The 12,382-nt window shown below is 43.2% G+C and overlaps 3 protein-coding genes across 8 annotated transcripts; 1 reads left to right on the top strand and 2 right to left on the bottom strand.

The window, feature by feature from the left end:
• The first annotated feature begins 1,004 nt into the window (after positions 1 to 1,004).
• Positions 1,005 to 4,529, top strand: mlst8 (MTOR associated protein, LST8 homolog (S. cerevisiae)). 3 transcript variants are annotated; one of them, XM_026179027.1, is made up of 9 exons: positions 1,005 to 1,211; positions 1,307 to 1,454; positions 2,402 to 2,453; positions 2,544 to 2,706; positions 2,786 to 2,861; positions 2,965 to 3,117; positions 3,234 to 3,358; positions 3,443 to 3,606; positions 3,938 to 4,529. In XM_026179027.1, the coding sequence occupies exons 2-9, from the start codon at positions 1,326 to 1,328 to the stop codon at positions 4,054 to 4,056; spliced, it is 981 nt and encodes a 326-aa protein (XP_026034812.1). In that variant the 5' UTR covers positions 1,005 to 1,211; positions 1,307 to 1,325; the 3' UTR covers positions 4,057 to 4,529. The 3 variants fall into 3 exon arrangements, with proteins under 3 accessions (XP_026034812.1, XP_026034811.1, XP_026034813.1); XM_026179026.1 differs by having other exon boundaries at positions 1,005 to 1,128; XM_026179028.1 differs by having other exon boundaries at positions 1,016 to 1,081.
• Positions 4,520 to 9,104, bottom strand: bricd5 (BRICHOS domain containing 5). 4 transcript variants are annotated; one of them, XM_026179031.1, is made up of 6 exons: positions 8,669 to 9,101; positions 8,226 to 8,327; positions 7,887 to 8,024; positions 7,660 to 7,809; positions 7,460 to 7,567; positions 4,520 to 5,020 (listed from the first exon to the last, which is right to left on the bottom strand). In XM_026179031.1, the coding sequence occupies exons 2-6, from the start codon at positions 8,277 to 8,279 to the stop codon at positions 4,667 to 4,669; spliced, it is 804 nt and encodes a 267-aa protein (XP_026034816.1). In that variant the 5' UTR covers positions 8,280 to 8,327; positions 8,669 to 9,101; the 3' UTR covers positions 4,520 to 4,666. The 4 variants fall into 4 exon arrangements, with proteins under 4 accessions (XP_026034816.1, XP_026034815.1, XP_026034814.1 ...); XM_026179030.1 differs by having other exon boundaries at positions 8,226 to 8,837; positions 8,962 to 9,100; XM_026179032.1 differs by adding an exon at positions 6,140 to 6,290 and having other exon boundaries at positions 4,860 to 5,020; positions 8,226 to 9,104.
• A 1,097-nt stretch (positions 9,105 to 10,201) lies between these two features.
• Positions 10,202 to 12,382, bottom strand: pgp (phosphoglycolate phosphatase). Its single transcript, XM_026177623.1, has 2 exons — positions 11,541 to 12,382; positions 10,202 to 11,231 (listed from the first exon to the last, which is right to left on the bottom strand). Exons 1-2 carry the CDS (start codon positions 12,133 to 12,135, stop codon positions 10,906 to 10,908), a joined length of 921 nt encoding a protein of 306 aa, XP_026033408.1. The 5' UTR covers positions 12,136 to 12,382; the 3' UTR covers positions 10,202 to 10,905.

Here is a 12,382-nt window from a genome sequence, read left to right on the forward strand (position 1 = left end):
CAGCACCTAAACTTTTTGTACAAAATGTTGCTTAACTGGCAACACTTTTCTAACCAGATCTGCCCCAAAGAAACACCAAAAATTGACGCAAAAATTAGGAATAAATACTAAACTAGGACAAAAACAAATAGTAAGCATGTTGATTGTGCCTCGTGTTTATTTTTTTTAATCACCTGAGTTTTTATGTTGTTGTTTGTTTTTTTATTTTTAGATAATGATCAATCTTAATTCAATCTTAATAATTTTATATTTTGTACATCAATGCATTCCAGACGGTAGATCATATGACAATATACCATGACGATTTTTGATTTATAATGTCTTTAGTTTTATATCATTTTGCAATAGTTTTTGTTTCATTTTGGTTTTTACATTGTTAATAATGAGTCTTTCATAACTGTCAAGTTGATACTAGATGTGTAGCTAATACCTGTTACAGCTATTGTTGATTGTGGTACAGAGTACAGTATTTGTGAGGGTTTTCTGAGCGGTTCTAGAAACTGGTTGGACATACAGAGGATGATGTCACGAGGTTGGAGTGTAATTTTTTATAAACCGAAAAAAACCCTTACTAGTTAAGCAACAATCGTGTATCCATATTGGCACGTTTCTATACATCCAGCTATGTTTCTATTCAACCCTTGCCATTTGAAATGTACGAAAAGTTTAGTAGTACTTAGAATAACACAGTGATAGAAGCAATCATCTTAAATCCTATTGACTCAATGGCATTTTTCAACTTTCTATTATTTACTTTCTTTTACTTTAGTACCGAGTATTAGGACCACCATATTGACACAAGCAACTTTCCAGACGATGCTGATAAAGCTGAAATAAAAAGATGTTGCAACATTACATAATGAGATCCGCTTAGTCATAATTAATATTATGAATTATTGGTGTACACTTCTTTGAAAATCATTGTATTTAATTGCAGCATGTCTATTCCTCGTGGACACACCAGCAGAGGGCAATACTGATCTAGTGATTAAACCGGAACTCTTGAAACACTATTATGTTTCTAAGGGACGAGTTAAAGAGACGTACTTCTTGGTTGACTTCAACACTAACAACAACAAAGGGAACTAAAGAAATTTGTCCTTTTAATTTTATTGCTGTGTTGTTACAGTTAAGGGATCTAATGGTTTCATACTAGAAGCGTTTATTGTTTATTGCACAGCTTATAAGTTTGGCTAGCCTCTTTTGCTAAGGTTAGCTTATGATACGTTAACAGTTTAACCGTTTTTTGTGCTTTAGCTGTGTTTTGTATTTTACTTTAATTGTTGCAAATTGAATTTCCCTGCAGTATCCGCCAGGAGTTCGTCATGAATGTGAATCAGGGGACGGTGGGTAGCGACCCGGTCATTCTGGCCACGGCTGGATACGACCACACTGTCCGCTTCTGGCAGGCCCACAGCGGGATCTGCACCAGGACGGTCCAGCACCAGGACTCAGTATCCTTACCCTGATATATGGAGGCTTACGCAGAATGTGTACTGTCATATTTGAATAATTATAGGTTATGACCATTTATAAATCTCAGGTTTTAAGTTCAAAGTTAATCAGATGTTATCTATAGCTTCTCACAAAAATCCACGTGAACGCAAAAAGTGCTTTTGTTTTAGTTCTGTGTTTATAGATCTTCTATAAACCCTTTAGGGTTTGCCACAGTGGGTTAATTGCCTTCATCTCACATTGTCCCTGGCCTCCTGTTTTGTCACACCAACCCTCTGCATGTCCAAGAATCTCTTCTGTGGTCTTCTTGTTTTCCTCCTGCCTGGCAGCTCCATATTCACACTACACAGGTCTCCTTTACACTATCTCTCTTCTGCATATGTCCAAACCATTTCAGCCTTGCCTCTAACCTGTCTCCAAACCGCTGTCTTTACTCCGAATGAATCTTGAAATCTTCATTTCTGCCACATCCAGCTCTGTCTCATGTCTTTTTGTCAGTGTCACCATCACTAAACCACACATCATAGCAGGTCTCACTACCATCTTATAAACCTTCACTTTCACTCTTGCCACCTTCTGACACTCATCCCCACATTCTCCAGCCTGCCTGCTCACTCTTTGTCATCTCTTGTGGACTGTCTTTTACTTTAGTTGGTTGACTTCAGGTATCTAAACTCAGCTACCTTCACTGTTATGGCTGTCTCTCTCTCATTCACACATGTATTCTGTCTTGCTTCTGCTGACTTTCATTCTTCCTCTCTCCAGACACTCTTCCACTTATTTAACTACAGATCACAACCTTGTCTGTGAACATCATAGTCCACAGAGACTCCGTTCTGATGTCATCTGTTCACCTGACAGTAGTACCCTGACCTTTAAATTTGATGAGCTGTAAAATATTATTGCAGCAACCTACATTGTCCACTTCCTTAACATTTACTCTCAGCAAGTAAATTCCCTCGAGGTCACACCTGACAGAAGTATGATTGCAGCTGCAGGTTGGTTACAATTTTCCCCACAATCCTTTTTCTCATTTCTCACCTTAATGTTACTTTGCTTCATAGTAATGTTTGCATTGTGCTTTCAAGGTTATCAGCATATCCGCATGTACGACTTGAACTCCAACAACCCCAACCCGGTCATCAATTACGATGGAGTTAGCAAGAACATCACATCTGTGGGCTTCCACGAAGATGGACGCTGGATGTACACAGGAGGAGAGGACTGCATGGCTCGCATATGGGATCTGAGGTACTGAAGGACAAGCTCACTGGTCTTTGTTTATTTAATGATCAGCAAACTAAACTCTGATCCCTGCTCTACCTTGTAGGTCAAGAAATCTGCAGTGTCAGAGGATCTTCCAAGTAAACGCTCCAATCAACTGCGTGTGCTTGCATCCTAACCAGGTGAGACACTCAGTACACACAGATGAATCAGGTGAGGCTGTACTCTTGGTTACTATCTGGCCCATTTGCACTTAATGCCGAAGATTTCATTATGTTTTTTTAGGCAGAGTTGATAGTTGGAGACCAGAGTGGAGTGATCCATATCTGGGATCTGAAGACAGACCATAATGAGCAGCTGATTCCAGAGCCGGAGGTCTCAATCAATTCAGTTCACATTGACCCAGATGCGAGTTACATGGCAGCAGTCAACAGCTCGGTCAGTTGCCTAAAAGAATCTGCAGAACATGTGGCGCAGGATAATACATTCACTCTTTTATAGCATGTTATATTAATGAAAACCTTGTCCGTCCGTCCCCCGGCTGTCTTTTACAGGGAAACTGTTATGTGTGGAACCTCGCTGGAGGCATCGGGGATGAAGTGACTCAGCTCATTCCCAAGACCAAGATCCCTGCACACAAACGCTATTCCCTCCGCTGCAAGTTCAGCCCCGATTCCACGTGAGTGAACCTTTTTCTCCCATTTACCCCTCATTTCCCCACCGAAAATACAACTTGACATTTTGCATTCGTCGTCGCTTCCAGGCTGCTGGCCACCTGCTCGGCAGACCAGACGTGTAAGATCTGGAGGACGTCCAATTTCTCACTGATGACGGAGCTCAGCATCAAGAGCAATAATCCGGGAGAAACATCCAGAGGCTGGATGTGGGACTGCGCCTTCTCCGGAGACTCGCAGTATATTGTTACAGGTCCATACAGCAGCACACAGCAACACCAGATCTCTAAACTGAATAAGAGTTGTTAAAGTAAAACATTGCAGTCTATCTGAGGGCTGCAGATTTGAAATGTGGCTGTTTTTAAGATAAAAAGGACGTCTCATTTCTGATTTTGTCCTCATTTGTCATACTAACCCCTGCCCTGCCATTACATCTGGAATTATGTAAAAGGGGTTTAAAATGGTTTAAACATGGCTGTAAGTTTGTTCTCAGATTATGATTTTTTTTTTTTAAACTTTTAGACACTTTCATGTAAGGCTAGACATTGCTTTGTTTTAATTCTACTTTTTCACTCACTCCACAGCCTCCTCAGACAACCTGGCTCGCCTGTGGTGCGTGGAAACTGGTGAGATCAAAAGGGAATACAGCGGCCACCAGAAGGCCGTGGTGTGTCTGGCCTTTAATGACAGCGTGCTCGGCTGAGAAGGAGGAGGAAGCAGAAGGAAGAGATAATAGGTTGACAGACAGGAACTAAAGACTCTTATGAGGATGCCACTCATGTCGCGTATGTCAGCGCCAGTACAACAATCGACTTGGGGAAGCGGGCACAGTGGCCATCTCTGGCACATATGCCGAGCGAAACAGCCAAAATAAAAATCTGTAAAGCTAAAATCTGTTTTAATGGACCTATTTTGTTTCCACAGATGTACAGAAAGAAATCTGTCAATGACGAGGCAGACATAGTTTTTTTTTTTTATTCAAATTGCAAAACTCTGTTTTTACAGAGCGCTGTATTTATTGTAAAAAAGACCACATTAATCGCAGGTGCTTTGTGTGTGCAGCAGACTTGTTTAATCTCTTACATGTGCTATGTATGATTTATTTGAATAGCTGTTCTGTTCTTCGTCATGTGGAGGAGGACTGCTGAATAAATGGTGTACAGAAATGTCTTTATACCCAACAGGTTGTGTCTTTTATTCTCAGAACAAAACAGTCACGTTGTAACAGGAACGGTTACACACAGCAGTCCGTTACAGGACATACAGTTAGAGGCATTTACAACACAAAAGGGGGAGCGGGGGTTCTTTCTTCTTTAATCTCTGAAGCGTGCCACCAGAGAGGGTATTATACATGAAGAGAGTGATGATGGGGATTTGGCGATAACTGTGACAGCCCGTCTCCAGCTCAATTCTTTCTCGGAAGGAAGAAAATGGTTTACTGGTGGCTGTATGGCACAAAGGAAACAGTCAAAGCTCGCTTTTGTTCTTGAAGAGGGAGCCAAAAAAAAAAAAAAAAAAGGACAACTTTGTTTCCCTGATCTTTTGCCGGGAGGATCGAGAGAGAATGCAGAGTCACTCTGGAAGGTAGTAGAAGCACACGGACACGCAGATGTTGCTGGGGAAGCAGATGTCGATGCAGAAGTAGACCAACCTCTGTTTGCCTGGGCCTGAGAAAATGAGAGGTCATGTGACTCATTAAAAAATACAAATTTAGATTCAAGTGTCACTTGAAAACAAATCATTTAGAAATGCAGTCATTTGCATGAATCATTCATGGTTTAAAAGCAGCCAGATTTAGTTTGGTGTTCAGAATGGGCTCACGTACATGCTGTTGAGGGAGCACACAGTAAAGTACATAAAAAGACTTTCACCCCGTGGAAAGGTCACATTAGGCCACGAATCAGGTTTCAGCCTGACACGCTGCAGCGTTGAGGAGCGGCCGCAGGGCTAATTGAAAAACCTCTCTGCGCGCAGGCTCCGGTGACCCTGACAAATGAGCCCTTGTGTGAAAACTTCAGCATAATTTCTGTTCTGTTCTCCCAATTTGTGACTCAGGTGTCTGGAAAAAAGAATCGATTCATAAATGAGTCTATGAAACTAGTAGGGAACAGTTCTGGGGTGGTTATAGAAAATTCCACTGTTTTCTGAATATTTAAGGGGATCATCATCAGAGTAGAAGACGCCGCGGTGCTCTTTGGTGCAGCTTTGTCAAACAGCATCAGAAATTGCTTTTTAAGCCGAATCTGAAGCGCTTGTGAAACCAGTTTTTATTTGTTCCAAATAAAGACACATTTCATCAAAAATCCAGAGCGTGGTCATGTATTTTGAAATGTACCTGTTCCTAAAGCACTTTAGGTCACCTTCTGTTGTTGCTGTGTGTGACAGTCAACACAAACCGGTTCAGACATTTTTCATGGTGCATGTTTGAGGTAGATTCTTTCATATCCCCAAAAAATACTTTTCTCACCACAATTCAGTGAGCTACATACTGAGAGGATAGAGGATAGGATAGAAACAAAGTATCAATCCAGTACCGATACTAAAGCTGGTATCGATACTATTGATATTTGGATGTATTGATACTGATACTATTGATATCCCACCTCTAATAATGCAAAAAGATGTCACACAGTGAAAACATGAGGATTTGTTGACAACAGGTAAAATTCAAAATATATCAGCTTTGTTTTTTCACTAGTTTAACTTTGTTTTCTAAACCTTATCAGAATAATTGTAAACCTTTTTTAACTCAACATTTGACGTTTGAGCCAAAGCAGCCCCCTCACCCTCGGTCCTCCTGGTCCAGTGGACCGACCTGTCCTGACACAGGGCCTGGAGAGGCTCCTCCAGCGAGGACACATTCACCTGACTGGCTGCCAGGACTCCCAGGAACTCCATCTGCCTCTGGGTCTCATTCCCAGACAGCTGGAACTGGCTCTGCCGAGGACAGCACCGCAGTATCAATATCCACAACAAAGAGTTCTTATTTTCAGCGGAAAGTATTTTAATTACTGTGAGGAATCATATTAAACTCATAAAGGAGAAAAAGCGAGAAAAAAAGATGGAAACTTGAGCTCCTATTAGCCTGATATCTGCACTGATGAGGCCAACTTTGAATTTGTGCTCGCATTCACCCCAAACACTGTGCGTAATTGCGCCTCTTACAACTCTGATTGGCTCTGATAACAAACCGCTTAAAGTCCTGTTGTGCTCGAGTAGCTCACACAGCAACCAGTTTTCCTTTTCTGTTAAAAAGAACCAATAAGACCATTGTGCCTCAGCACAAACAAGCCACGTCTGCTAGCCCCAATATCATAGATTAAATGGCTACAGCAGCTACGTTTGAATACACAGAGCCTGTATGAGATATGTGACACCATGAGACAGGATCACAGAAAAGCAGCTTCTGAGACGAGGAACTTGGGTATTGTGTAAAAAGATGATAAGAAGTCCCTCTCAGTTTACCTCCAAGGTCCCACAACTCATCTCAAGGTCTCCATTCAGCCAGGGCCAGCACCATTCACCTGATCATATTGTCAATTCATAATTAAGAATCAGATAATGACACAGATGAAAACTTTTTAAAGACTGGATGTCAGTGTTCAAGATCCAGGCATTTGTCAACAAGCAGATACACGCTGGCCCTTTAATGCATCAACCTGTATTTTAATCCAAAAAGAAGCGCCTTAAAAGTTGAAAAGCCCTCACACAGAGCGGCCATTGTGCCCAGGCCAGGGCTCGGGCTCGCTGCCGTAACCTCCTGTAAGAATATCCTCGGGCACGCCGAGGGGGCTGAAGGGATCAGATGTGCTGAGGAATTCAGCCATCGGAGTAACAGAGACAGACTATGAGGCTCTTCAAGGCCCTGTACGCTTCACCTCTCTCCTTGTGCGGCGTACCCAACAAAGTCATGCAAAACCACCAAGTCCTGGCTCAGTGGTGCAGTGCACTGAAATGCCAGTTCACACATTAGTGCGGCTGCTACCTTAGAAACACCTGGCAGAGCTAAAAGGGCAACTTTTTCTTAATATGCCTGGTGCACTTTGATGTAATGCAGTAATGCAGTAGGGAAGACCATATTATGTAACATATCCCCTGCCCGCTACCTTGCGTGCCGACTCGTGGAGGACGGAGTTCACATTCTTGTAGTCTGACTGCTCCATCTTTCTCAGGAAGCAGCTCTCCTGGCTGACGGGCTTGTAGCAGATCAGACTCTGAAACACAGAAACACATTTACCCATCATAACTCGCAGATGTTCCCCCTTTTTTCTAATTATTCAGAGTAATTCAAGTCATCTGGACATACATGTTTTATATCAAAGAGCACAGTGGACGTCTGATTCAGCGACGAGGTCACAGAGAAGGTCACCAAGTCATTCTGCTGGTCAACAACTGCTGACTGGTTGATAAGTGCGCCAGTCTGATCTGAAACAGTGAACCTCACAGTCTGCAAAGGCTGAAAAAACAGAGATTTGTAAATCAGAAGTTGGAAAATGTAAACCAGGGCATGATAAGGGAAGGTGTGTGTCATACCTGAGTGTGAGGCTGAGACCTCCCGAAGTGCCCCGTCAAACCCAGGGCGAGGATGGCCAGGAGCAGGCAGGCTGAGAGGCTGACCCAGAATGCCTTGTGCGGGAAGTGGAACAAAGGGGACTCCTCAGGGCCCCCATCCTGAGAACACATGAACCAGCAACAGGCTTTAAAAAAACCTATTGGATGGTTATTTGGGGTATTTAAATCCCAGGCTGTGGCAGAACAGGAACCCACCCAGCAATAAACTTGTAAACTTGTAATACAACAAAAGTGGGGTCTGTAAGTAACCAACATATCCCAGCTATTTCAAATCTTCCATCTTGTCTGTAACGCGCTTACCGTGCACTCTTCTTCCTCCAGGCAGTTTTCTGAACGCTTCCAGCACCTCACCATCGCTGTGTCCCTTGGCGGCTCCTCACTCGGTCTGCTCCCTTCTCGTAGCTACCGGCATGGAGCGGTGGTCATGACCAGCACTGGACTGAGACTCGGCACACCTGAGCGGCTTCTCTTTTCTTTGTCCTCACAAACCTCACACCTCCCCCTCCCCTCCTCAGGTCTCACAGATTCCCTCCCCCCAAAAACCGGGGAAAAAAAGTCACGCTTCACCCAAAACTTCCTAACCTCGCCAAACTCAATTTCCAAGTTTTGCCTTCCAGAAATTACCTTCATTTTTTTTTTTATGTCTTCTCTAATGTGGCTTAATACGCCTCTTTAACATGATCCATCTCTTTATTGCCCCTGTCCCCCCACTCCTTTTCCCCCTTGCTCCAACATACACTTACACGAGAGGAACTGGCTTCTCCCCAACAGTCCAAACAATGGACAAAGAGGTAAGGCAGGCACGGGCTGGGAAGCCTCTCTCGTCAGGTGAGGGGTGATATGCTGCCGCTGGTGCTGCATCCAGCCGATGACAGCTCAAGGTGACTGAGGACTTTGAGAGAAGCTCTAAACCTAAAGCAACGAGGAAGTAAGTATGTAAGGTTTGTTTATATAGAGCTTTACAGGAAGCAAGGTCACAAAGTGATTTACAGAATAAGATACAACAACTAAAATGCTACAAACAGATACAACTAACTAAAGGCATGCCATCACAGGTGGTTCTTGAGTTTCTTTTCAAAGGTATGAACAGCATCCACAGGAGTTAGGTTCAGGAGTAAAGGAGTCTATCTATATCAGCTGTGCACAATCCTCACTGAACAGAGATTGTGACTAATGACACCAGCTGTCAGCCAAGGCAGTAAATTATAATAATCAAGGCATCTACCGCACCGTCTGCCTGGTCCAAACGTTCCACTGTTGAATGCTATCAATTATTAATACTGTTACTCATCCAGGGTAAGGATTTAGCAGAGGGGGCATTTCTGGTTTTAAAAGGAGCTACCTTATTTAAAACAGTGATCATTAAAAGAATGCAAGAAACAATTGAATTTACATGGCTGTCCAGGGAAGGGGAAAGGCATTATCAGTGTTAAAAACAACAGAAAACCTATGTGCAGAAAGATGATAAAAAATATTTTTCTGTATTTATATGTTAACCAGTAACAGGATTCAAATCGTAAGTGAATAAAAAAAGAACACACAAGTGGCCAGAATAAATGGACTTGATGTTCAGGCCTAGATTAAAAACAGCATGTAAAACGTGTTCTTTGTTGACACACTGTGAGTTTGACACACTGCAAAAGAGAGCCAGAGATTAATAATAACTAATGGTGAAATAAAGATTTATAAACACATTGTGAGTGAAAAAGAAACGCTCAGTGCATCATGGGAGCCCCCAGCAGCCTAGACCACTGCAGCATAATTAAAGGAGGGTTCAGGGTCACCTTATCCAGCCCCAACTATAAGCTTTATCAAAAAAGGTTTTAAGTCTAATCTTAAAAGCAGAGTGGGTGTCTATCTCACGAGCCCAAACGGGAAGTTGGAGGCTCTGCCTCCTATTCTATCTCTAAATAGCCACAAGTAGGCTACCAGTCTGAGTGAAGTGCTCTACTGGGGTGATACAGTACTATGAAGTCTTCAACAAAAGATAAGGCCTGATTATTCAAGCCAGTGATAGGAGAAATATGCTCTCTTTCTAGTCCCTGTGCATGCATTTTAGAGATGTTGTGCAAATGCATGAAAACAATTCGTGTTTACTATGAACACTGAAGGACATGTCCTGGTCAATAGTCTATCAAGCTGATGAATTTTGCTGTAGTATCTTCTATATGAAAATTAAAACCACCCAAAAATAAGAAGTTTCAACAACTTTAAAAGTAATAATCAGGAAATCAGTGAATGTGTTGAAAAACAAGAAACATGAACCAGGCAGAGGGTATGGTAGATCATGTAAAAATAGTTTATTTTTGAGTTTAACATGTGTTTTTTGTATATGATACTTACCCTTAAGGAAAGTCAGACATTTTTTTAAAATGTTAATGTGATTGTTTTATGAAGTAATAAATAACATGACGGATCCAAATACTACTCTTGCACAATCCCTTGAATCTAAATGCAGATATCGGAACATTGTGTTGAGGTCTTAGAATACAGAACAAACAAAGCTCAAGTTCAGCGCCTTTCAGTCTGCTTTTGTCCGTTGGAACAATGATGTAAACCTTATTACTAAACTGTTGACACTTCATGTGTGCTCACCTCTCTTCCAAAGTTTGACTTGTAGTTGCTCAAGAGGTTACATTGCATATCTGGTGAGGGCCTTTATAGTTCACTGACATCTTTTTTAAAAAAGAAAAGGAACACACTCATTTTTGCAGCGTAACTCAACGCTTAAATACATTGAAAAAATACTGAGGATTATTGTTCTCACGCTGTTAATAATCACTTAAAACATATTAAAATTAGGTTTAGCAGATAAAATAAAATATAGATATATATAGCTTTAGTCTCCTGTCCAAGCAGGTAAGTGCTGTTACAGTGCTGAAGCAGCAGAAAACAACACAAAACAAAAAAATTCCCTTTTTAAAAGAAAAAAACAAAACAAAAAACACTGGATCCTGAGTGTTGTGCAGGTTTCTCAGTCTCATCCCTGCAGAGCTGGAAGGAGGTCCGCGATGCTCTCCACATAGTAATCCGGCACCATCCCCTGCCTCTCTGGGCAGCCACTTTTCTGATGGGCTTCGGCATCTGCCACAGTGCTGACCCCCGTGAGGGTTAGAAGGGTCTTCAGGCCGCAGTTGGAGCCCAGCAAGATGTCAGTGTCCAGACGGTCGCCGACCATCAGGCAACGGTCGGCTTTCACACCAAACTGGGAGGCCACACAGTCGAACATGAAGTGGTTGGGCTTCCCAACAGTCCGGGCCTCACGCTGGGCTGCCGTCTCAACGGCCTGAAGCAGACAGCCGGTACCTGAGGGTTAAGAGTGACAGTCAGTAGGTGAGGTGACAGTTTACTCTTTAATCCAACAGAACAGGTCTGTTCAGATTGACAGGAAAGTCAAAAATTGAAAATAAATTGTTGCCAATACACTTAAAAGCCTCTGCACTGCCTCTATTCAGGTGTTCTAACATCTGTTTAGGGTTAAACACGGCTGAACAATAAATCCCTTGTGCTGACATCACCCTGAAAACAGTTCTGTGGATTATCTGGCCTAAATAAAAGCAAATAAAAGGTTTTAAAAATGCGTTAAATGGAACAAAGTGCAGAGTAACTGTTTACCTGCGACGGCCTTGCCTCCTTCCAGGGGCAGCCTGGTGTCCCTGTTGGTCCCCACAAACAGACAGCCCTGCTGGGTCAGATACTGCATGGCTCGGTTCAATTTCATGTAACTGAAATGCTCATCGAAACCGACCACCACCGCCTTCACCTCGGGGTCCAAGGTCACGTTGGCCCAGTCAATCGGCTTTCCGCAGATGTGGTCGGGTCCCACCCCGGTCTGCTGGATCCCCACCGCCTCCAGCTCCTGCCTCATCGCGTTGCTTCCTATCAGGTACACTTTGCCCTCCAGCTCGCAGACCGTTTTCAGGTACATAGCGCAGCAGTACGCGGTCCCGAACACTTCATCTTCCGTCACGTCGAAGCCGAGTGCGGTCATTTTATCGGCGTACATTTTCCTGGACTTGGTGCTGTTGTTAGTGACGAAAAACACCCTCTTGCCCTTTTCCTTGAGAAGGTTTATGACTTGAGGCGCTCCGGGAATGGCCTGGTCCCCCCGCCAGATGACGCCGTCGCAGTCGAACAGGATGCTGTCCACAGAGTCCAGTAGCTGCTTCACCAGAGCTCCACTCAGCCGGGTGCATTTTGACACAGACATCGGGGAAGACTGCGGTGAACGGAGCGTGAAGAAATGTAAAAACGGGAAGCTTACTTACTCAAGTAAAGTAGTAGCGCTATGTCAGGAGTCAAAGAGGCGAGTTGTAAATGTTAACCGTTAATAACCGGTCAAAACAACCGGTTTTGGTGTGCTGTGTGAGGAGCTCCGGAGAAGCAGGCTGACCTTCTGACCGCCGAGTGTTGCATCAATGCAACGACTACTTCCGCACCGGCTTAAAGTGACAGGA

Source organism: Astatotilapia calliptera, chromosome 8 (assembly GCF_900246225.1).
Source record: "Astatotilapia calliptera chromosome 8, fAstCal1.2, whole genome shotgun sequence".
Taxonomy (NCBI): Eukaryota; Metazoa; Chordata; class Actinopteri; order Cichliformes; family Cichlidae; genus Astatotilapia; species Astatotilapia calliptera.